Below are 24896 nucleotides of genomic sequence, written 5' to 3' on the forward strand. Positions count from 1 at the left end.
TTCAAAGCAGACATCCATCCGTTTTCTATTGCGTCTTATCCTGTTCCGGTTCGCAGGTGAGCTGGAGTTGACTTCGGACTACTCTGTGGACTGGTTGCCAGGCAATCGTAGCGCAAAACCATGCCCTCTCACTTTCACACCATCACTAAGTGGCACGGGAACTGCTCCACCATCGGTGACTCCAAAGTATAGATTCCTTCTTAAATTGTCAACATTCTAAACAACAGTTTCATTAACTACTAGTGAGGTAAAGCAGAGTGTAGTAAGGAAAACCGGGTTAAAAACTTGACAACATACGGTGCACCTTCGAATCACCCTAAAATAGAAGTCCGTAGGTACATCGTTTTGTTTCAAAATGCTTTCAATACCACTTATAATGATGGATGGCATAAAACAAATTTTGTTTGATAAGTGACATGCCACAATTCTCATCAGATCCTGCACGAGCACGGACCCGTAATAACCGGATGTAGTTACTTTTATTATCGGAGAGGATACTTTTATTTTCAAGGTAGCACCGGAAGTGACATCCGCTTTTCCAGTCTCAAACTTATCGCATCACAGGGTAGATTCGGAGACAGGTTGATCGAAGTTGCACCGCTTTGGACGGACAAAGATGAGGCGGTGAAATACTTACACACTTCAAAATTCACCTCACGTCTATGCCGTCTAGGTTTTTTTTTTTTTTTTTTTTTAAATCGCGACAACTGTTAAAATGACGACCACGACGACATATCAAGGGATGGAGCCCGGTGCGAAGAACAGCTCCAGGTAAAAAAAAAAAAAAAAAAAAAACGTCTCCGTGCTTTTCATCACTGGTAGCCACCATGATGTCATTAGCCAACAAGACTAGCATCTTCAAAATGTTCAGCGTCCCATTCTTGTTGTGAAATCTTGGTCAGTATTTGTTCCGAATCCGATGATAGGAATTCGGAACGTAGGCGTGCCGCCGAGATGGAAGGCCTCACAAACGAGCCGTTCGTCAACGAAACTAGCTAGCTTTGTAGCACATGGCCCTTTGTACACCTTGCAGTCAGCTAGCCACTGATGAAACGCAGCAGCTCGTTTGGAGTACAACTGGCTAATTCACACATCCGACTGACCCATTTTAATGTTTGGATCCAGTGTCATGAAAACCGAAACGGAAAAAAAAAAAGGCGACAGTGTTGGCTGCGGAGGGTGGGATGCGTTCTAGCAGGGTGGGGCCACCCGTGCGGGCTTCCCCATCACCCGAGGTGCAACAAAGAGGTCAACTTTCCAGTTTTGAAACGAACATTACGACAAAATCACCCACCGGTACATTGATTACATTGATTTATTTTTTAAAAGCAATTTCTTCATTTATCTACAATTGTCATGGCTGGCTAGAGGTTACATAATCAGATACCGATTAAACACGATTCCTGTGATGTGTGTTATTTTCTGAACGATAAATATTAAAAGTTATGACCCGGTGAAAATGCACCAATTTCTCTGTAATAGTAATTGCAATGGGGGTCAAGATTCTAGGCGTGACCTTTTTGTTAAATACGAGTTTCAAGCTGGCGGCACGGTGGCCGACTGGTTAGAGCGTCAGCCTCACAGTTCTGAGGATCCCGGTTCAATCCCCAGCCCCCGACTGTGTGGAGTTTGCATGTTCTCCCTGTGCCAGCGTGGGTTTTCTCCAGGTACTCCGGTTTCCTCCCACATCCCAAAAACATGCATCAATTGGAGACTCTAAATTGCCCGTAGGTGTGACTGTGAGTGCGAATGGTTGTCTGTTTGTGTGTGCCCTGCGATTGGCTGGCAACCAGTTCAGGGTGTACCCCGCCTCCTGCCCGATGACCGCTGGACTAGGCTCCAGCACGCCCGCGACCCTAGTGAGGAGAAGCGGCTCAGAAAATGGATGGATGGATGGATGGAGTTTCAAGCTCTCATAACTTAATATTTATCCTATTATCAAAAGCTTACGATCATTGTAAATCTTGCTAAACACCACAGAAATTATTTGTGTTATTTGTGCTGCTGTATTTTAATGTTGGTCATGATGGTGACAGTCGGAGAGCTAAGTATTTCTTTAGGTGGTACTTTGTGTAAGAAAAAATTTTTTGGAAACACTGAACCATAGCACAGCCTCCTTTGCACAAGGTGGTACATGTAAGTTCATTGTACTTGGAAACGGTAAACACTGCTTCCTAAATAGACACCTTCTAATAACAAAATGTGTCATATTGTCATTAGTTTGCTGTATTTTTCCACAAGGTGGTCGTGGTTAGTTTGTTTCACTCACTCAGGTTAGCGTCAAGTGTAGCCGATGGCATATTACTATGTACCTGCATGAATTCCATAAATAGTGTGACATGAAAGTAGCAGGACAGTGTGTAACAGGCCAGAAAAAGAGTCCCTATATAATATGTAGATATTTTTCCAGAGATTCAAATAACATCACGATATAGCCATTACGCCGTAATTAATATATTGAACCAATAACATAAACGATACATGGCAACGTTAAACCAATTAAGAAAAATTAGCCTTCGTGTGCGTGAATCATACAGGAAGAAATGAAGGGAATAAATGAGTACAAAATGTTTTCTTTCATAATTTATAGATCCACATCATAAGCTGATCAAGCGTACTATAGGGCAGCGGCAATATGAATATATGATGGTGGTGTACGGGTACAGTATCATTAAAGACGACAAATTGACATGGATATTTTGTCTGCACTCGGAATGGGCAATATAGGTCTTAAATTTATATCACGATATAATTGAATCCCTTCACTGGAACAGTATATATCGCAATATAAACTTACGTGTTGTGCCCTTGCTGTGTAGCTATTGCGTTATTGTTTTTTATGCAGACACTTATGAATTTACCTACTAATTTGCTTTTTGCAGTCGTAGTATTGTACAATACAGTATAATAGTGCAGCTGCAGCTCTCAGAAGTATGGTCCACGTTATTGTCCATAGTTCCTGATAATCAATAATGTCATTACAACGTACATATAGTACAATATCATAATTGTGTAACCTGTAGCTATCAGCTAAACATTCATCGTCGTTCAACTGACCCGATTGTATGTCTGTACATCTTTCTTACAGGGTTCTGCGTCCTCCCGGCGGTGCCTCCAACATCTCATTCGGCGCCGACGAGGACAAACCACCCGTCCGCAAAGACAAGATGGCCTCCAGCGTTTTCGCTGAGCCGGAAGACCCCTACGCCAACAGAAGGAACAACCCGCCAGGTACTGAACTCCTCTTCATCCCGCTTGTAACCAGGAGTATGGTCATCAATGTAGAAGTACATAATTGCCTCTTAAGATCAAGGCAAACAATATTTTCTCAGCAATTTTACATCAGATAAATATGATCAAATGATGCTTATCGCTTATGTGAAAAGCGCATGCGTGACACATCTCGTCAGAGCGCAGGCTGTTGAGTAGAGAATCAGCCCCAATATTTAAATTTTTCAGTATTTATTTTTATTCATCCATTTTTTTTTATGGCTCTTGTAGTTATTAGGGTCGCAGGTGAGCGGGACCCTATCGCAGCTGACTTTGGGCGAGAGGCGGGGTACACCCTGGTCCCCAGCCAATCGCAGGGCACATATACTGTAGCTCAGTGATTCTCAAAGTGTGCTACCTACCACTGGCGGTATGCGGGGCTCCCTCTGGTGGCACACGAAATAATCATTGAATATTGTCGCACTCGCAACCCTGCCGCGAGCCGTTCATGAGTGATGTAATTTCCGATTGTCTGGGAGGCCATGAAGCTAACCGAGTATGATTTGTGACTGGTTGGGGAGATGAAGCAGAGAGAGTGTGTGTGTACAATGAGTCAGATTCACGAAGGCGGACGGTTGCGAGAAATACAATAACAGTAGTTGAATGTTCCTTTGACGTGAGTACAGTCGACACTAATCTTTTTTTTTTTTGTTTAAATAAAAACTTTGTTAATAAGCTCACTGTTGGTCCTGGTTCCTTCGTCCAAGTAAGGCAGCACGACATTAACAACCAGACTTTACATCGATCTGATCGGCTTGATCAGATTGGCCAATAATTTGCATTTTATACACATTTTGTGATCGGCTGTAATGTCTAAATTCACTGAGCGATCAATGACGTCATTGATTGGATCTGAGAATGAAGAGATTGCTGACACAATCTCGTTTACTCCGGGGACATTCCGTGCTGCCGTCGTGTATGTTTGAATCCAAAAGTTAGTTTATTTTGTTTTAGAACTGTATTGTGTTTTGAGACTAGGTCGCGGGCGCAGCTCTGGCATTCCCACAGCTGTGGCTCTCCAAATAAAGCCCGCGGCACAACGAGAGATGGGGCCAAACCCGACTGAACTCTGGCGCAGTGTGCGGTGTTCGGCAACCAGTTTTCATGAGTGGCTGACGGTCGGCCACTGGCTTCGCGCCGTTGCACTGTGTCGCAACATATAGCCAATCAAGTTACGCATGCACTTTCACACACTCCGAAAATAAATTTCCGAGTTTTAACTTGCGAGACCCAGCCGGCAGTGCGTCTATTTTTGTGTTACTGCCCGACAGGCCCTGCTCCCGGGTTTCCTTGTAAATGATTGCATAAAGATCGCAACAGAGACATTGCATACGACGCTAGTCGCTTGCTTGACGGTCTGTCACAGTGTGCGTCATGTCCTCTTTTTCCAGGCGGAAAGCCGACGGGGGTCCTGTGCGGTGAGTCGTCAGCCCCCCTTAGGAGAGGAGCCACCAACGCCGCAAACTCGGCAGACGCCCCCTCAATGGTAAAGGTCACATCATGGGGTGCAAGATCATGAGGTGCAACAGGGAAGTGCAACATGCAGACCGAGCCGGCGAAAACGCAGAAGTACACAAGTACTTCCCTCTCCATTTTATCGCGAATACACACACTTAAGAAATACTGCAAGGATTTACATGGATGCAAATACAGCTCTACAGTCGTACACATTTTTATATTGTTTACTTTAGAATACAAGTCGCTGCAGTAAATATAAGGAAGGAGAACTAAAAACAGAAGTGAAATCCACAAGCTTCAGCTCTGCTAAACTTTCATTTGTTTTCATCTTCTCCTTTTGCCAAGAACGGAAGCAAAACAACGGTGTGAAAGTTAGCGATTGATTCAGGTCATACATGTGACATTAAGTGCAAATTATTAAATGTTTAAATAAGCAGAGTAATTCAATTACAATTGATTAACATTTAAGTGTGATCTCCCATTTATGCCAAAAGAAGCAGCCATTACCAAATGGAGCAGTAATTGATGAGACAGATGATAATATTTGCACCCTTACTATATATCATTTGAATACGGTAAGAATTTCCATGCGTCTATGATGACAGAACTTCCTTCTTTTTTTTAGGATGGAGACACGCCCGTATGTGACAATGGTCAGTAAATCTATTTTCTTCATCATGTTAACAAACTGACTTTGCTTGTTGCATACAGATTGTATCGTTCTGCCTAGTCATGATAAAAGCTACTAAGAGTTAGTTGAGACTATTTTGAGCGTTTATCTGCTGTACAGTGGAACATCTGGAGGTTGTCAAATATACATTTTTCACATTTTTCTATTGAAAATAAATACTGTAAAAATTCCAGGGTCAAACGGCCAACCACAAGATCTTAACAGATGGGGTCCCAAGCTGTAGATTATAACTCATGTTAAAGGTGACATGATGCATTTTTTTCACAATTTAAAACAGTGTCGTACTGTGTGATACTGACACTATCCCATATCACGATAAGAAAAATGGTCCCTGATGAGTATTTTGCCTTAAAATTACTTGAAATTAAGAGCATTTCCACCCCCCTTGTACTTTCTCCATTTTTTTAATGAAACATATTTCAAATAGAAAATGCAACAAAATTAATCAAATATATTTTAACAATACAATAAAACAATAACCGTCAGCATCCATGTCGCTGTGTTGTTACCCTTTAAGCAACAGATATCGCAACACAAATGGTCCAGCAACACATGCAGACAATATAACTATACTGACAGGCATATATTCTTTGTCTGCGAAGAACAGCTAATATTAGTGCCGTACTAATGAGCTGTGAGGAGTTCAGGCATTTCAAAAAATAGCATATCCGTATGTCTCATACTGCCCTCAGGTGGCCAAGGCACATACATCGGAATGAACGGCATTGTAGAAGAAAGTGTGACAAAAACTGTTTAATTCTTTGTAATTATGTCATTACTATGTTTTTATAAAGTATATTATAGAGTGCCAAAACATTACCCAGAAAAGTGGTTTTTTTTGGGGGGGGGGGGGGCTGGAACAGATTCGAGGTGTTTTCATTCGTTCATCTCGTAATAATTATGTGTGTATTCAGGCAGTGACGCCGCTGAGGCGGCAGCAGCTCCCGAGCGTCAGGATGTCGCCCCTCCAGCTGAAGACCCGGCAGCGGGACCACCCTCCGGACGCAGGAATCCCCCAGGAGGAAAGTCCAGCCTCATTCTGGGTTGAATCGCGGCCAAGCTAACCCCACCGCCCTCCTCCTTTCCCCCACGCATCTCAAACTGGGATGGTACCTTGAACGTCCCCTCTGATGTCTCCCTAGTGCCGGTCCTCCTCCACATCTCAAGTGCATTGTTTTGATACCTCCTTGTCGGAACCATTTTTGTACTGTTGTTATTTATTTTTTGACAGAAGCACTTTATGTCTTTGCAAGTCAGCCGTTTGGTCCTTATCTTCACCCGCAGAGAAGCCCGCAAGGATCCCCGTCCCCGCCATCAACGTACGGTAATTCACCCCTCATTTCTTTCCAATGTCACGGCACAAACTGCAGGCGACGAGGCGAACATCACCAGAAAGCTGTCACTTTTGAATTTTGATTTCAACCACCTTGCATGCACCTTTTGGTCCTGAATCACAAGTGATGAGAAACTTACTGTGAAAACTTTTTTAATTTGTTTTATTTTTACCTTTTTCTGTGGTGGAAACATGTTGTTTGTTATTGTGACTGCATGGACATTTGAACCTTTCTACTGGTTATGGTATTTAAAAATAATAATAATAATCCACACAGGAAGAACATCAATGATCGCCGGTATTCCGAATCCTGCCTTTTTGAATTGTAGTGGCTAACCATTTGATGTTTTACCGCTCATGTTCACTCTGAAGCTAAGTGTGCCTCCTTTTTGCGTTTCAAACTCTGTCAAGGCTGGATTGTCTGGACACGTGTAAAGCAGCGACACGCTGTCCTTCACATTGCAAGCCAGCAGAATGTGGTTGGGCCTGATGTTAAACAACCTGTCCTGCATTTGACAAGTGACCTTATGCCACAGCTCAGCCTTTGTTTCTTCTCTAGATGTTTATGTTCATTGTGTCACTGCTTCTGTGGGCAAAATAGACATCCAACTGTCATTACAACTCCTACCTGTGGCATCGTGTACTGTTTTTTTTTGTTTGTTTGTTTTTTTGTTTTTTTCGTCCTCATGCTGGATGTTAAGTCGCTTGCAGACGTATGAATTGAAGAAATGGCACAAGTGGAAAATCAACATTAAAAATCAATTTAGACCATGGCTGCTTGTCTTCATTTACTTGCAGGAACAGCACGTGAATTTGCTTTAAAAAAATAAAATAAAATAAAAAACACACGAAGAATGCAGGGAATTTGAGACAAAATGCTTAAGAAAAATACATGATATTTTCTCCAGTCTGCTACAAACCTCTGATGATTACACAAAAGGAGTATTACAGCCACCCCTAAAAGACAAAAAAAAAACAAAAAAGTTGTAAGTTTACATATGATCCTAATGTTATGAGGAAAATCTGTCCGATTAAGAAAAAATGTAACGTAGTCAATATTTTGAGATAAAGGTGTAATACAAGATAAGGGTGTTTTACGACTTGGGGGGGTGACTTTCTTCTCAACATTACAACTGTATTCTCGCAAAAATTTGATTTCTTATAATCTTACGACTATTTGCTCAAACACATTTCAAATGCACTGCAGCCTGTGAGGTAAAAGGAAACGTCGTTGGAAAAATAAACACCTGAAGAAATCTCTTTCAGGAACTATTTACACTTGGTTCCTACTAACGAGCACACTATTTTGGGATTTAAAGGTGTTGGTCAATTAATGTTGATTCTGTGGTTCTCGTGTCGTTAATTTCCGCCATTTTTTTTTTTTTTTTTTTGGTTTCACCCTCCCGCCCACGCGGTGCGCGGCGAGTGTGCTCGCTCATACCGAAAGTAAAAATAAGTAAGCAAACAAAAACAAAACGGGCGGCGAATTTCGGAGAGTCATTCGGCCAACGATACCCCGAAGACGACCACGAAGTCTGTGGAAGTGGGAGCCGCCGTTTGAGAGGAGAGGACAGGAGAGTGCCGAGGTCCGTCGCACACTCGCCTGCCTGGAACGTCCATCTTGACAACAACCCACCGACGATATGGTTTAAGTGAGTCAACATGTTCACTTTCAACGTGGGTTTGACCATTTATGTTCGCTTGGCTTTAAACATCATGTTCACTTAATGAGTGTGCACTTTGACCATTCACGTGGGGGGCGGGGGGGGAACAAACAAACACAATGTAGTTAAATTGATGTACAGTAGCGATCGTCTATGTGTAAGGTGGGCTCGGTGACCTCTCACTCTGCGCTCAATTCCAGCACTTTTTTTTTCTGTAAATGTGTAACCCTCGTCATCCCATTAAAGTCATCATAAAGATGAATTGTGATGATTAAACCAGAGGTGGTCAGACCTTCGGGGACCCTCTCATAATCCAATGCCAAACATCAATTTGTAGCGTATCCACCATGTGAATTTCAGTATTAAGTGAAATTCAGTTTCCGGGTCGGACGGCGCGGTGGCCCCCGGTCAACTATAGAAAATTGCCGAATGGCTTAATCCATTGTCACTCGCTGGCGTGCACTGTTTCCACTCACAACATGGCTGTGAACAGACAGGAGCTCGTTTATCAGAATCAGAATCATCTTTATTTGCCAAGTATGTCCAAAACACACAAGAAATTTGTCTCCGGTAGTTGGAGCCGCTCTAGTACAACAGACAGTCAATTTACAGAACACTTTGGAGACATAAAGACATTGACAAAAAAAAATTGTGCAAAAAGATGCAGAGTCCTCGGGCACTTAGAGCAGTTCGAATGACTAATATTGCGATAGTCCGGTGCAATGACCATTGTGCAAAGGGCGCTGAGACTTCAAGGAGTGTACGCGGTATAAAGTGACGAGTAGTGCGATCATCTGGGACAATGTTGGTTGTGCAAATGTTACAGATACTCCTCAATCAGTGTGCAAATGGAGCAGATGCTACTCTGGCATGACTGGCCAGTATATGCCAATAGTGCAGCATGGCGAGACAACTACAGTGAGTGCACGAGTAATAAATAATTGGCCCCACAGAAATGTGACAACGAACACAAGTCAAAAAATTGCCAGCTTGTTGTAATGGAATTATAGGTTAGGTGTTTAAGAAGTTGATCGCAAGAGGGAAGAAGCTGTTGGAATGTCTACTAGTTCTAGTTTGCGTTGATCGGTAGCGCCTACCTGAGGGAAGGAGCCGGAAGAGCCGGTGACCGGGGTGCGGAGGGTCCGAGGGGATTTTGCACGCCCTTGTCTTAGTTCTGGCAGCGTGCAAGTCCTCAATGGTGGGTAGGGGGGTACCGACAATCCTTTCAGCAGTTTTGATTGTCCGTTTCAGTCGGAGTTTGTCCTTTTTTGTAGCAGCACCAAACCGGACTGTGATGGAAGAACACAGGACCGATTCGATGACCGCTGTGTAGAACTGTCTCAGCAGCTCCGGTGGCAGGCCGTGCTTTCTCAGAAGCCGCAGGAAGTATATCCTCTGCTGGGCCTTTTTGAGGACGGAGTTGATGTCGGTCGCCCACTTCAGGTCCTGAGAGATTGTAATTCCCAGGAATTTGAAGGTCTCGACGGTTGACACAAGGCAGCCGGACAACGTGAGGGGCAGACGTGGCGAAGGATGCCTCCTGAAGTCCACGATCATCTCTGCAGTCTCGAGCGTGTTCAGCTCCGGGTCGCGTCGGCCGCACCGCAGCTCCGGCCGCTCCGCTTCCTGTCGATATGCAGACTCGTCACCGTCCTCGATGAGGCCGATGACGGCGGTGTCATCTGCAAACTTCAGGAGTTTGACAGTCGGGTTCGCTGAGGTGCGGTCGTTCGTGTAGAGAGAGAAGAGCAGCGGAGAGAGGACACAACCTCGGGGCGCCCCAGTGCTGATGCTGCGTGCGGATGAGGTGGCCTCCCCCGGCCTGACCTGCTGTGTCCTGCCCGTCAGAAAGCTGTAAATCCACTGGCAGATGGCAGGTGAGACGCTGAGCTGGAGAAGCTTGGTTGAAAGGAGTTCAGGGATGATGGTGTTGAACGCTGAGCTGAAGTCCACGAACAGGATCCTCGCGTAGGTCCCTGCACTGTCGAGGTGTTCTAGGATAAAGTGCAGTCCCATGTCGACTGCATCATCCGCAGACCTGTTCGCTCGGTAGGCAAACTGCAGGGGGTCCAGCAGGGGACCTGTGACACTCTTGAGGTGGTCCAGCACGAGACGTTCAAAGGACTTCATGACCACAGATGTCAAAGCGACAGGCCTGTAGTCATTCAGACCCGAGATTGCAGGTTTCTTGGGGACTGGAATGATGGTGGAGCGTTTGAAACAGGATGGAACTTCGCACATTTCCAGAGATCTATTGAAGATCTGAGTGAAGACTGGAGCGAGCTGGTCCGCGCAGACTTTGAGGCAGGATGGGGACACATGGGCCGGGCCCGCCGCTTTGTTAATCTTCTGTTGTTTGAAGATGCGTCTCACATCCTGTTCATGGATGGTTAACGCAGAAGTCAGAGGTGTTATTGTGGTCGCGGGTGCGGCCGGGCGGGTGTGTGGTGTGAAACTGTCCTTTTCAAATCTGCAGTAGAAGGTATTCAAGTCGTTGGCTAGTGTGCTATTGTTCTCAGTTTGGGGTGATCGTCGCTTGTAATTAGTCAGCGATTGGAATGCATGCCAGACTGATTTAGAGTCGTTTGCGCTCAACTGTTTTTCCAACTTTGCTGCATAGATCCTCTTTGCAATGTTCATTTCTTTCGTAAGCTGGTTTCTAGCTCCGATTATACAGGGCCCTGTCCCCGCTCTGATATGCATCCTCCTTAGCTTGGCGAAGCTGCTTAAGTTTAGCAGTTATACAAGCAAAGGCAATGTGGTCACTATATTTAGCAACTTTCCTGACTATTGTTTTAAAACAAAACAAAAAAAGTGACTAGCGACTTTAGTTCCTGCTAAGAAACATACAATACGAATGGAATCATTTTCACATTGTTTTCCATATGACATGAATGGAGCCCCGAAGGCGATCGCAGAGCCAATTACGCTGAACATTTCCAAAGATGCCACAAACGCAGTGATTTATCCTCATTTGGAAAACGTTTGACCCGAGGTATGTGCTGTCCAAGCTGCAATTATTTTGCTGCTGTTGCCTGTTGTTGGAACTGCACATGAGAAAACAGCGTGAGAGGTGATGATGAAAGTTTTTTTTCCCCCGTCTGTATGTGCCCTGTGATTGGCTGCCTTTACTTACTTCTTGCAGTCATTGTTTGCTCTTCTCCAGGGCCGCCCGTACTGTTCTTTAGTGTAATGTATCTTTCAATCACTGGGGCTTTATATATATATTTATATATATATATAAATATTTATATTTATATACAGTAAATATTTGTATGAAAAAAACGTCAAAGTTGTGCTGCGTGGCTGCATATTCTGCGTTCATTGCGTGCCGTTCAAAACCTTGAAACCTCCTACGTCGAGCGAGACTAGTCAACTGAGGATCCCCTGTGTAATTATTTTTTTTTTTCTTCTTTCCCTCATAACGTCGACTTTCCTCCCTTTGTAATAATACCGTATTCTTCATCAAACACGACTTTCATGCAACATTACGACTTTTGGCAACACTACACATTCTTTTCACATAACACCGCGCCCCGTTTTGTCACACTAATAATGCCAACACGGCGGTTTTATTCTCAAGGAAAAAAAAAAAACCAATGCGATCCGGACTTGTTGTCACCTGTTTAGTGAAGTGAGTCATGAAAAATTAACTGCTGATAACCAGTTTTGCTTGTGCAGTAAATCACACGTTGACCAACCAACCGTATTTTTATAGTGTGTGTATACGGTAGCCCCCTTGAGGGTTCGTTGTTGTTTGTCACGCCACTGGTGACGTGCCAGCAGTTTTTTTATTTCATTTTTTTTTTTTTTTTTTACAATTTGTTTTTTTCTACATATGTATGAAAGAATGTGGGAATGTTCATGTTTCCGTGTTGAGCCCTGACGGGCCTCACAGCTGCGCTCCTTTGACACCGCTACTCCTACTTTGCTTTTACAGTGGGGGGAAAAAACAAAACAAAATAAAAACCAGACCACATCGGACGCATGGGTCAGAACGAGACACGCTAACCGACAACAAAAATGGCCGCTTAGTGTCGTAATGTCAGAGTGAAATCCAACCTTTATTAACTGCACAGTAGTGTAATAAAATGGATAATCACAAATAGATTTTGATAGTTTGTCGCTTTCGTAGGCATATTGTGAATGTACAAGTGTGCGGCCCATTTCCTGTTCTGTGGTTATTATCGCGCTTTTGCTTTTCGCTTTCACTGGTACCCATCTGTGGCTGCACCACAAAAAAATAATAATAAAGTTGTAATTCAGGAGAAAAAAAATGTTAAGCGTGTCCCTACTACTCCCAAGCGGCTGTCATTAAAAAGTGCCTCTTGCCATTTTGAAACTGGAACAGCAAACATTGCAAACAAACCAATTGTCACGTATATGGCATAAATACATACGTTTATCATTTTTTGAAGGGGCAAATGTGATGGCTGGTTAACAAGCTGGTCCACAGTCCAGGAACTTTCACTCTCTGCATGAGCAAATATAATTTGCGTGCTTTAGAAAAGAAAAGTGAAAGCAGTTAGGTATCAGATTGAGCAAACGCTCACAATAGGTGGAAGGGTGGTCTGTTTCGGATCCCACCAAACTACAAAAGAGCAGGCAAGATAGAAATTGGGGTAAAATAATATACAATATGTACAATGTGGGGTCACAGCACACAATATTATGCTGCAAATAGGCCGGGGTCGCTGTGTTGAAAAACTTCTTTTCACATCACAATTGAATTTGTGAAGTATATTGTTTTTCTTTTCAGTGGGATCTTTATAGAATTGGTGTTTAGACTGGGAATAATTGCCTCAACTGAGTCCAATTGCTCATTTGGTTTAGTGCACTGTTAAATGATCAACCTGGTCTTTATTTATAGTCCGCACCTGTTCAGATGAATACACACAGTAACTGAATAACAACTAAATAGATTGGATGGCGCCCAAGAGGATTTGTGCAATCCTTGAATTCCGTCCGTTGACATCAATTCACGGATGACGTGGCTGTCTTGAAAAGAAATGACTTCGTTTTGCAGGTCAATGACGATGTCTCCAGCTAGTATCCGGTTGTGGCTGCTCATGGTGATCTGCGTCAGCGGGCAAAATGCTCTGAACGGTGAGTTCTGCTTTTATAAATATGAAAGCATCTGTCATCTCCCGGGTTGGGCATCGTTTGAATTAGAGCAGTTCCTCATTTCGATTCCGGCTCCAAACGATTCTCGATTCTTTTAGGGGGCTGAGTCAAAAAAGTTTGCATGGTTTAAATCAATCAAAATGATGAAAATCCATTTTCTTAGCAGCCCGCAGCATAGACTAAAATGAATATTTGACTCAGAGTTCTAAAAGTTAAATATAGCATTGTTAAAATAGTTATTTGCGACTGTTTTATCACATCAAATGGTTTATATGTGCAAGGTTTAACTTGACTTCCTGTTTTACGCTTGTAGCCTTTTATTTTGAAGGGTACGCACCGGAACTCAGCATTTTGGCACGAATGGTGACTTCACACGACGCCGGTGAAAACAAAAGTAAAACGAGACGGCATGAAAAAGTAACGAATGGAACCAAATGCTCTGTAAAACGTTGATTCCTTTACCTTCCCACCGATGAGGAACAAGGCCAGTGTTTGTGATACTGTGAGACAACGTTTATGTGAATTTTGTCCCAATTCTTTGTGATGTAAAGTTGCTAGTTTGGCTAGTTGGCGATTCTCGATGCCCAACCTTAGTCATCTCATATGAGTCGTCAGCAATTCACGCAGTTTACCTCACGCTAAGGCTAAAATCATCATTCAAGCCATTAACCCTGTTTACATATTCGGGTTTGTTTTCTCAAGGTGCCGTCGGCTGGGGCTTTTGCCACGCAGACGTACGTGTGACGTCACGTTGAAATGTCCTCTTTTTCCCACAGTTTTCATGGAGGTGGTCTGCCAGAATGAGAACGTGGGCCAGTACGGTCGACCATCAGTGGTGGACTGCGTGATCCAGACGTTGCGGGAGGTGAAAGATCTGACCGTGACCACCGTCACTTGGAAGAAAGACGGCGTGCGCCTGCTGTTGTTTCACAATAACAAACTGGAGCCCACCCCGGGCTATTCGTTTGCGGATCCGTCTTGGAACAGCAAGTCTTTGAACGTGTCCCTGCGGATCGCCGACACCTCCGTGGCCGCGCACGGCAATTACACGTGCCTGGTGATGTCGGACAGCGGCTCGCACAAGAGCTCAGCCAGCCTTCGTGTCACGGGTGAGACTCGTGTTATCCCGCGGGCGACTGATTACTCTACATGCCTAATCTTTCATTTTCATTGGAACTACAATTCAGACTTTTTGTTCTGGGGGAAAATATAACCTTACTCTTGTAAGATTACAACTTTATTCGCATAGAATGTATGTAACGTATAACTAGGATTTATATGCTATGACTTTTTGTGTCAAATTACAACTTTCTGGTGGTACTACAATTTTATTTTGCAAGATTCTTACATTTTCCTTGGAGCAGTACAACTTCATTCTCATACAACTTTTTTCTCCTAAAACTATTGACTTTTTTTCCTCAATTGAAACATGTTTTTGTTTCTTGTCATATTACAATAAAATTTGCATACAATTGCCAATTTCTTTGGGGGGAAAAAACATTTTCGTGCAATATGACAAATTCTTCTCATAAAGTGACTTTGAGTACCAAAAAAGCAGAATACAAAAAAAATAAATTGTTTTTTTTAAACTGGTAGTAAAACTTTATTCCTGTAAAATTACAAATTTCTGGCAGTACTACAACTTCATAACTTTACACAACTTTATACTCCTAAATATTCTGAATTTATTCTTGTAATGACTTTTTTTGACATCGACTTTTATGTTTTTGTCTAATTGTCTTCAATTAAATGTGCATACAATTGCGTCTCGTAATCGTCACTTTCACTGTCCCTCGCAGCCAAATACAGCAGACCCAGCATCCACGCCACTCCGGCAGACATTACCCCCAACTCGGAAGTCACCCTGACCTGTCGCTCCGACGGCGGCTACCCAAAGGGCCGACTGGGCTGGTTTGTCTGTCCGAACGCGCGGCGGGTCGGAACAACTGGAACCGTGGCCGAGGTGATGGGAAATGGGCTGTTCAACCTGTCCAGCGAGCTGACTTTGTCGCCGGGGCACGTCGCCTCCGAGTACACCTGCGTGGTGTTCAACGCCAGCGGCGGCAAAGACGACGAGGCCGCATTGGCGATACCCGACTCGGCCAGGTCTGCAGGTAGGCCAACGCCTTTCGCTTTTACACTGAGTAAAAATATGCCACAAAAGCAGTGGCAGGTTGTGCATTTGGTAGCTGGGCCTAAATACACAATGAAATAGAATTTAAAGAATTCAACATTTTGGGCCACATTATTATTATTTTTTGCTTCAATTCAATGGACTCTGTGCTCCTCCTTCTGGTGTGTCTGCCTTGGGCACCTGGGGGCAGTATAACAGACATACGGATATACATCGAGACAGTCACGTTTGCTCAGTAAGCTGCAGTAATATTAGTTGTTCTTCGCAAAGGATAAACAATATACACCTGTGAGTATTGTTATATTATCTGCCTACACATGTTGCTGCACCGTTTGTGTTCAAATATCCGTTGCTTAAAGCGTCATGAAACCGCCAGATAGAGGCTATCCGTTAGCCCGTCTCTGGCGTTTCCCAGTGGCGGGCAGTCCTTTTCGTAAGCGGGCTTTCGCTCAGCACCCCCCACCTAACACCACTGACAAATGTACTTTGATGGGGAAGAAGTTCTATCAGCAATTATTAATGATCTTCTAATTCTGCGCGTTTTCCTTTTTCTTCCTCTGTTTTGGAATAAGCTCTGGCTTATTCCAAAACAAGGGGCAGCCTTCACAAGGAGCGTTAGGAGAAGAAATGTTGTTAATGTTACTTCGGAGGCAAAACAAGGTTTGTATGGTAGTGAAAGAGAAGTTGGAACTCGTCCTGCCAGAAATGAACCGGTACTGGTTCATGAAAAACAAACAAAAAAAGTATCTGTTTTTAGATCTTGCCAACATGACGAGCATCTTGATTTAATCTAATCTGGCAAATTAATCAGATTTACGAGTTACTGAAGTTTGTAATCTCGCCGATCAGCCTTGCCACGTTCCAGACAGGTGGCTCGTCAGAAACTGAGCGCGTCTATTAGTGGCGATAGATGCCACAGCAGTGGGCGGGGCTTGGATATCACAAAATCCTAAACTCGTAAACAACGGCGGTTCCATAAGAAATGAAAGCTACCGTCACAGTTTTATCGGATTGTTGCGACTTGCTGTATTTGTTATGTTTGCTTTCGCATCTGATGTGCTGTATCACTGTGGCGCATCGCATCTCCACATCAGATCCCTTCTAACCTTTCAATGGAACTCTAATTAAACAAAAGAAAAGAAAATCAGCTGCATGCTGGCTGAGGTGTGATAAGATCCTTTCATGTCACTCAACTAGTTTCACAAGAACAAGGTCATAACCTTAATGCGTGATCTGAAATTGCATTAGTGTTTCCCCAATATCGCATTTATTTATTTATTTTGTGGAACGTACTGTATCTGTTGCAGAAATCCACACCATACTGCATCATCAAAATATGCGCTTTATGCAGTTGTGCATAGCAGAATTTGTGAAAAATTGCCAATTTTGGCAAAACTATGACTGATGACTGAACTTTATCGAACGCCGGCAGAACAGTAAAACACTAACGCAATGAGCACACTTACGTAGGAGCTGCTGCCAGCCACAGCTCACACCCAGAAAGTCACACGCAGAATTGTCGAACACACAGAAACTACTACATTACGTCCAGTAATTACAATTTTTTTGTGTGTGCAAATACATTAACAAAGTGTGTTCTATTTATTTATTTGATCAAATTTATTTGTTTATTTCTATATTGCGAATATAGGTGGGCGGGTCTCAAACATACCCGCGAAATCACATGACTTGACTCGAGACAAACTTAAGTTGCCACTTTTTAGGATTTTGGACTTGCTTGGGTAAAACTCATGAAAGACTTGACCTGGCTTAAATTTGAACTGCATGACTTGTCAAACTTTGCCTGTTTACATTTGAAATTCAGCATTTTCAAGATAGTGAGCCACTTGTGTTTTTTTTAATTTAATTAAAATGTTTTTCAAGTTATGTTTTTCAAGTTATGATGCACTTTACATCTGAGCTGGTGCCGCCTACCATATTGTTCCCTGTCAAAAGAGAAATGATTTCCTGGAACAATGTGTGACCAGTCAAACGTCTTCTAGACAGAAAGAGAAAGTACAATTGTTTTGTTTCTGTGTCACAAAGGATTTTTTTCTTTCCACTAATTGTCAGCCCTACCCAGATGCACCAAACCTTTAAATATGTTTTGTATTTTATATCTCTCTAGGGCAAGGACAAAATCCAAAAGAGAAAGGCTTGGATTTGGCTACCAAAGTAGTGGCGCCAGTGGTGGTCATCGGGTCGCTGGGTGTCGGATTGCTGCTCTATCTGGTGCTAAACAAGAAGTGTCCTGCCCGTAAGTATACTGTACTTAAAGTAGGGTTGCGCAATACAGTATATCGTTTGAGCATCGTCCTCGCAATGTAGTACATGTGCACAATAGTCACATCGCAGGGTCCTACAATGTTGGTGTACGAATATGCAGTGAATCAAATGTAATATTAATAAGTGACCAGCAGAGGGACCTGGTTGGAAACTCGAGTAAGACTTGCATCAATGTTACGGTACATTATGACCCTTCAAACTACACACTTGGAGCAGCCCAGAGTGTTGTACCTCGTTTTTCGCAGTTAATGGGGACCGGAACCCCCCGCGAAAGGTGAAAAACCGCAAAGTAGGATTTGCCACCCCCACTATGAATTTTTGTGTATGTGGGTACCAGAATGTTTAAAATATGTAAACAGTATTTATACCTTACATATTTGAGACAAAGATGACAACAGTACACGTATTTACTAAAATCTTTAATTCTAAAACCTTATACAGTAATTACCATTCATCAACATTGCCTTCTGAGAGAGGCGAAGAGGCTTGCGTTGGCGGCGGAGGAGAGGCTAACCCTGACTCGGAGAGGCTTTAGGTTCACGCGGAGATTCTTCTGCTGGAGGCGCTGATGGTGTCGCTGGGGTTTTACCTTGGAGAAAAACATGCTGATGGGTAGTTGTTGTCTTGTTTTTTTCTTTTGCTTCAAAATTCCCTTGCACATGGACACCACCCCGGCTCTTATTATGCGGCGTTACCGCACGTTTCGCTTCCATATTGAAGCAGTTTTGCGGATGTTTGCTTCCTCTTTCTTGATGTACCGCACTGTAGTTTCATTCACGCCATAATGGGGTGCCAAAGATGCATAACTTCTGCCCTCTTTGATCATATCTATCGCTTGGGCGCCCCCGGGGGAAGCTTTCGCAGGGGCACAGCGCTTAAAAGTTGTCACAAACACAACACTAAGATACAGTATGACAGTCAACATCGTGGACGAGACTGGCGAGACACAACAAGGGAAGATGCTGGGTGAGGCTGCGATGACGCGCAGCCAATCAGCTCACGGGATAAATCCACTCGTGCTCTCCTTGGTCGATGTCGCGCCGGGAACCAATCATGCGCCTTGTCTGAGTGCCCGTGGCATGTACAGTACAGTACAGGCATGTACAAAGCCTCTGAGTCAACTCATCTCTTTGTTTGGCATGCCGGGAAACCTTCTCTCCCGTGCATCGACATGAAACAGCACGTCTTTCCGCAATATGCCTGCTGACATGGCTTTTATTTTTTCATTTTTATTTTTTTGATGAAATTTTTTATTTTAGTTTTTTTTTTATGAATATTTTGGAAAAACCCGCGAAGCAATGAAGCCGCAAGACTTGAAGCGCGAAGTGACGAGGGAACACTGCACTGTAACTATGAATGAGGACACAGGAAACAATTACATGCCCGCATTTACAGTTTTGAACTTCAGAATGTAATGAACGAATGCAAGTTGCAACAGATTGGATTGCAGTGTATAAAGATGATAGAAATAATATATATATATATATATATATATATATTAAAATGTGTAAAATAGATTAATTAAAAACAAATGCATCGTGTTAGGAAAGTGCTAAAGACTATACAGTATAACTGGGCATGAAAATAAATATTTTAACAAAAAAATATATAAAATCATAATGTCATTTTTTTTTTGTCCAATACCATGCAGCCCTAATTTAGTAACACTGACAATGGCTAAGGAGGAGGTCCGCAGGTTAGCTCATGTTGTAGCCACAGACAGGTTTCCCCATCTCATTCCATGCTAATTCAAACATGCTTCCAACTTTGGCTATGTCGTACTTGATTTGATAATTGTCAGTGGAATCCCCAACTAGCAGCCTACGGTAGCCTCAGATATACACATGTGGTTAAATGGGGGGCGACCCTCACCATCTTGCACATTAGGGTTCGGTTTCGGATTATTTTCTGAGTTAGTCCAGTTTGGATTAGCGTTCATCTGTTACAGTACAGACTCCAGGTTACATCCCAGGGTTTGGATTGTGGTATATTCTGGTCTGTTTTTGTTGTAGCTCACAGGGCTATTCCAGTTTATCACCCCAGGGTCACTGTTTATTGTGGACTGTTGCAGTTTATACAGTATCTTGATTTTAGGGTTAGGCCATAATCTGGGTTAGGCCACTTTTACTTTAGTTTTGGGAATATTTTTGTCAGTGTGTCTAGTCTAGTATGGATCATAGGGTTAGGTTATATTCAGGTTTAGTCTTAGTTTCCACCAGGGTTGATGTCTATTTTGGACTAGTCCTGTTTTTAGGCAATGTAAAGGGTTAAGGTATATTCTGGGTTTGGACACTTTAATTTGGGCTATTTTCAAATCAGTTTACATTCTGATTATGATTGAACTGTTAAACGTCAGGTTTATTCAGAACGATTTGTATGATAGAGGGGGCGGGCAAAATATAACCTGGGTTCATGCAGTTTCTTGGATTTGGAATGGAGTTTATCTGGGGTCGTCCAGGTTACACAATCAATCCCAGGATTAGGGTGTACAGTATTCTGGGTTATGACATTTAACTTTCTGTGGTTTGATTTGGCGATAATTCTAGTTTAGTCCAGTTTACATCCCAAAATGTTATTCTCACTAATCATGATTTTATTTTTGTTTCAGGAAACCGCAAACCGGTTCTTCAACCTGGAACAGACTCAGAGCAAGGTAAGCCTGCGCAGATGTGACTCTTTTTAAATGAAACAACAATTTAGCTCCTTCTCACATATGTTTTACGTTCTTCAATAAAGGTTATCAACAGGATCATCCTTTGGTGAACCATGAAAGCCAGCAGACCAAGGCGTGAGGTATTTATTTCACTTAAATGTCTGCTTAGTTACTAGTTTAGCGACAATTATGCTTTTCATGCACTTCTCTCTTTTGTTAGGCGACACTGCATGACCGGAATCACTACTCAGCATTACTTTTTTGCCCTGTCCATCACTGACTGCTATTTGAGATCAATAAATTGTAAAGTATTATAATGATTGTTCATCTGAGCCGCAACTTTTTAAATCACTGAATGATATCAAGCTACAGTAAATTGAGGCTGGGTGGTTGAAAGAGGATGAGGTTTCTACATAAGAGAGTGTTGTAAATGAATTCTGAGCATTAACACTTTCGCTGTCCACCTGAGCAGAACGCTCTCCATTGCTCGCATTTGTTGACGTCATGCCAGTGAAGTGATGAATTACCCGTACGCAAAGAGTAGCAGAAGCACTTTGGCTGCAGGGTCAGTTCGAAACCGATGAGAAAACATTGAACCTGACTTGGAATTCATGTATTCCACTCACTGGAATACATGAATTACAGGATATGCATGCAGTAAATGTAGCTTCCTTGTTTAATTTGGACTCGTTGAGGAGCAGGCAGGACCTCTCTCTCTCTGTGTGTGTGTGTGTGTACGTGTGCACGTGTGCGTGTGCATAATTTGAATTCTCTTTCACTTTCTACATAACTCACCCCAGAGGATAAACAGACCAAAAAGAAAGCCTGTTACTCACACTACTAATTCTATCTTGATACTTTATGACCATTTGTGTGCGTGTGTGTGTGCGCATGTGCGTGTGTGCACGTGTGTGTGTGTGTGTGCGTAAATCGATGCTCAGCATTTCATGACTATATATGTAGCACCACTTGTAAAGAAATCAAAATGTTTCCAGTCCTGTGTTCCAGACCACTCTAAAGATTGGGAATTTCCAAGATCCTGGTTTTATTTTCGTTTTCCATTATTAATTCTCATCACATACGCTCACATGGAGAGAAATAGTCCTTATCTTGTTGTATCTTCATTTTAAAAACATTTTTTTTTAAATTAAAGCCCTCCAAGTGGATTCTCGTGAGAGGCGCCTTGTGATTTGGTAACACTCAGGAAGTATATTAAAAAAATGCAGATTATCAGAATGAGATATGTTTAATGTCTTTGACCTAAATCACAGGTATCAAACTCAAGGCCCGGGGGCCAGATCCGGCCTGCCACTTGATTTTATGTGGCCCGCGAAGGCAACTCATGTGTGTCTACTTCCATGATTCTTGTTAAAATCTGCACCGAAATTTCAAATAGTCATATATCATAAATATATATATATATATATATATATCATAATGTTGAGATACTGCAAGCATTTTTGTGTTACCAAACATGAACAATAGTTAAAAAACCATTACCCTTGATTTCTGAATCCAAAACTAGTTCATAAATTTCACGTGTAAATATGATGAGGCAATTAAAGATTTTTATGGTTTCACAGTCATAACGGCCCTCTGAGGGAAACCGGAACTACAATATGGCCGGCAAAAAAAAATAGTTTGACGCCCCTGAGTCCTAAATGATACAAAATGGTTGATCATTAATTTCACATAACACTGGTGCTTGTTTATATTGTTTTATTTGTATTTTGTACATTAATCTTTTTTTCCCCACCAGGATGAAAGTTTATTTGGGCATGTTTGTTTGCAATCTATGGAGTTTTAAATTTGATATTTGATTTTATATGCACATCACAATGCAAAATTTGTAATAACCGAAATGTGTTTTTTTTTTGTGTGCCTTATTGGAAAAAGTAACACATGCATGGGATGTAAAATGTCATGTATGTAACCCTAACCAGTTTCTTAACGCTCTTGGATTATTTTGTGTATTAAAATGATTTTCCTGCCATACAATGATTATCTTGCTTGTTTTTTAACCTGGGACGAGAAAGCCACTGATGGGATTTTGATCCCTCTTTTCAAACAAATTCAGCAAAATTCGAGACTGCCATCTGGTGGCCATAAAAAAAACTAACAACATTGGGAAAAAAATGACAGCGCAAACGAATGAAACAAAACACAAAAATAGCAATTAAACAACAACTGCCAATTATTCAATTTAATGATGAACAAGGACTGTAATGTAAACCAATTAAGAGGGTTTACAGGGAGTCATCGGTTTAAGAACACACGACTTATCGTTTTTTTTTTATTATTTACTCCGAGAGCATTTTAGTAGTAAGTGAGGTGGAGGGGGGGGGGGAAAAATCAGCATTGTGTATGAGAACTTACTAGTAGTGTTTGTGATGTGTGAAAGGTAATCCTGAGGTATACGTCACAATTTCGCGCGCCACGTGACGACGTCATCTTTACGTCGATGCACCGTTCGTAACCTCGTATGTCGGGATAATCGTAAACCGAGGAGCCCTGGTCAAGAGCGGAAGTTGCGTATCACGTCTTTTTTTTTTTTTTTTTTGTACAACGGAAGTGGATCGTTGGTTTCATGTCTCATCCTCGGAGGGAGGCAAAAACTTGCCAAGTAGTATGAGGTGTCGTCGAGCCGGCAGGGAGCAGTATTGGGCAGCAAATGGACTGCAAAACGCGTGGAGACGACTTTGGATACCTTTGTGTTTCCGAGTGTCGTCGTCGGCACCATCATTGGTAAGAACACGTTTCTTCTTGTCTTGTCCACTCATTACAAATGAGTACAAATTACATCCACAAATGGTTGGTGTTCCAAAAAGCAGGAGTGAAGTCATTATTTCAACACCAGAATCGTAAACTACAAACTGTATCCAACTGATATTGCTCCCTTCTTTCTCCTCCCAAGAGCTGATTCAAAATAATATTGACGTCACATTTAATATCTCGGTCACACTAATAAATAAATAGTGTTTTGTGTTTTCTCAGCCGGGGATGCTGTCTTAAGAATCCCAAAGAAATCCTATTGAGAAATACTCAATGATAAAACATAATTCATTCTGGTCGTTTTACAGTTTGATCGCCACCAGGAAGTATCTGATAACTAAACAATGTAGGATTTCAATCAAAGAGCTCTTTTCAAAATCTTAAAATACAACAGTGGCGTCGGTAGGTTTTGATGTTTAGTGGGCCTTAGCCTTGGTTGAAACACATGCCACCAAATATTTTGGGCGGGCCTGACAAGTTTGTAGAGGGGGTCTATAGCCTCGCCTCATTTTTAGTGGCATATTAAAACTAATGACAGTACTTTTGGGGAGAAGACCAACTCAGGCTAGAAATTTGTATTCAAAGCTGAGATGGAATTTCTGACTCAAATGGGACCCCTGTTGCTTGTCATCACTAACGGAGACACTTTACCCCCCCCCCCCCCCCCCCCCACACACACACACAATTTAAAACAGTTCCCAGGCGTCTTAATTGAGGATCGAGAATAATTGTACATTTTACACAACCTATTTCTTGTCATGCTGAAATTAACCCGTTTCAAACTCATTCACTGCCATTGACGGCTTTTGAAGTCAAATATCCATGTTAACTGGGAGGGCTGGTAGGGAAGGAGTTTTAAAGGGACAGGCCCCGTCTCATGCAGGTGAGCCAGCTTTCGTCCCACCCCACATAATGCTGGACCAACGGCGAGTACGTTTCGTAACCTTGACGACTGGTGGCGGAGCGAGCGGTGGCCGGAGGAATTTTGCAGATATGCAAGGCCCACAAATATGCACGCATTCTTTTTTTCATACTTGGAGGCAGCACTAAGTCGCTTAATTCCACTTGTCAATTACTGTGTGGACCTGTGTACAATGATGATAAAAAGTCCACACAGCCCTGTTAAAGATATTTTTGTGATATTAAAAAAAAAGAAAAGTTCTTCAGAGTTTTTATTTAAAAATACAAGCCATCACTTGATTTATTTATTTTTTATTCATGTATTTGTTTGTTTATTTTACAAGCTGGAGATACGAGCACTGTATTGCGGTAATCAACTCAATTCACATTGCAATACCAATTGGCAAACAGTGAACAATTCTTCAAAAAAGAGGCTTCATGCTGTTTATTGCCACTCCCAGTTGAAGTTTAGTTTACTTTTAACTAAACATAAAACAAAGAGTGACACGTTGTGTATTTCAAAGAACCAAATAGCTTGGCCTTACAGTCTGCTCGTTTTATACTAAATAGCCACCATTTTGCAATGCTATAACCCTTTAAGAAACACAAAC

At 42.4% G+C, this 24896-nt stretch overlaps 2 protein-coding genes across 3 annotated transcripts; both read left to right on the top strand.

Moving 5' to 3' along the window:
* Positions 1-367: 367 nt before the first annotated feature.
* On the top strand, positions 368-7525 carry jpt1a (Jupiter microtubule associated homolog 1a). The gene is made up of 5 exons (XM_061679956.1): positions 368-771; positions 3089-3231; positions 4662-4756; positions 5354-5381; positions 6334-7525. Exons 1-5 carry the CDS (start codon positions 716-718, stop codon positions 6465-6467), a joined length of 456 nt encoding a protein of 151 aa, XP_061535940.1. The 5' UTR covers positions 368-715; the 3' UTR covers positions 6468-7525.
* Positions 7526-8157: 632 nt separating this feature from the next.
* zgc:174863 (uncharacterized protein LOC100136852 homolog) lies at positions 8158-22599 on the top strand. 2 transcript variants are annotated; one of them, XM_061680670.1, is made up of 8 exons: positions 8158-8429; positions 13443-13522; positions 14317-14649; positions 15340-15654; positions 17803-17931; positions 20569-20613; positions 20697-20753; positions 20834-22599. In XM_061680670.1, the coding sequence occupies exons 2-7, from the start codon at positions 13447-13449 to the stop codon at positions 20750-20752; spliced, it is 954 nt and encodes a 317-aa protein (XP_061536654.1). In that variant the 5' UTR covers positions 8158-8429; positions 13443-13446; the 3' UTR covers position 20753; positions 20834-22599. The 2 variants fall into 2 exon arrangements, with proteins under 2 accessions (XP_061536654.1, XP_061536653.1); XM_061680669.1 differs by having other exon boundaries at positions 8158-8404.
* The last annotated feature ends 2297 nt before the right edge of the window (positions 22600-24896 follow it).

This window comes from Phycodurus eques, chromosome 6 (genome assembly GCF_024500275.1).
Source record: "Phycodurus eques isolate BA_2022a chromosome 6, UOR_Pequ_1.1, whole genome shotgun sequence".
Classification (NCBI taxonomy): domain Eukaryota; kingdom Metazoa; phylum Chordata; class Actinopteri; order Syngnathiformes; family Syngnathidae; genus Phycodurus; species Phycodurus eques.

What these genes read in the sequence shown, in the direction of transcription:
- jpt1a (XM_061679956.1), top strand. Translation starts at nt 716, where the DNA reads ATGACGACCACGACGACATATCAAGGGATGGAGCCCGGTGCGAAGAAC. An exon ending in GGTGCGAAGAACAGCTCCAG is followed by an intron (nt 772 to 3,088) that starts GTAAAAAAAAAA and finishes TCTTTCTTACAG; the next exon opens with GGTTCTGCGTCCTCCCGGCG. An exon ending in CACGCCCGTATGTGACAATG is followed by an intron (nt 5,382 to 6,333) that starts GTCAGTAAATCT and finishes GTGTGTATTCAG; the next exon opens with GCAGTGACGCCGCTGAGGCG.
- zgc:174863 (XM_061680670.1), top strand. Translation starts at nt 13,447, where the DNA reads ATGACGATGTCTCCAGCTAGTATCCGGTTGTGGCTGCTCATGGTGATC. An exon ending in AGCCAGCCTTCGTGTCACGG is followed by an intron (nt 14,650 to 15,339) that starts GTGAGACTCGTG and finishes TGTCCCTCGCAG; the next exon opens with CCAAATACAGCAGACCCAGC. An exon ending in CGACTCGGCCAGGTCTGCAG is followed by an intron (nt 15,655 to 17,802) that starts GTAGGCCAACGC and finishes ATATCTCTCTAG; the next exon opens with GGCAAGGACAAAATCCAAAA.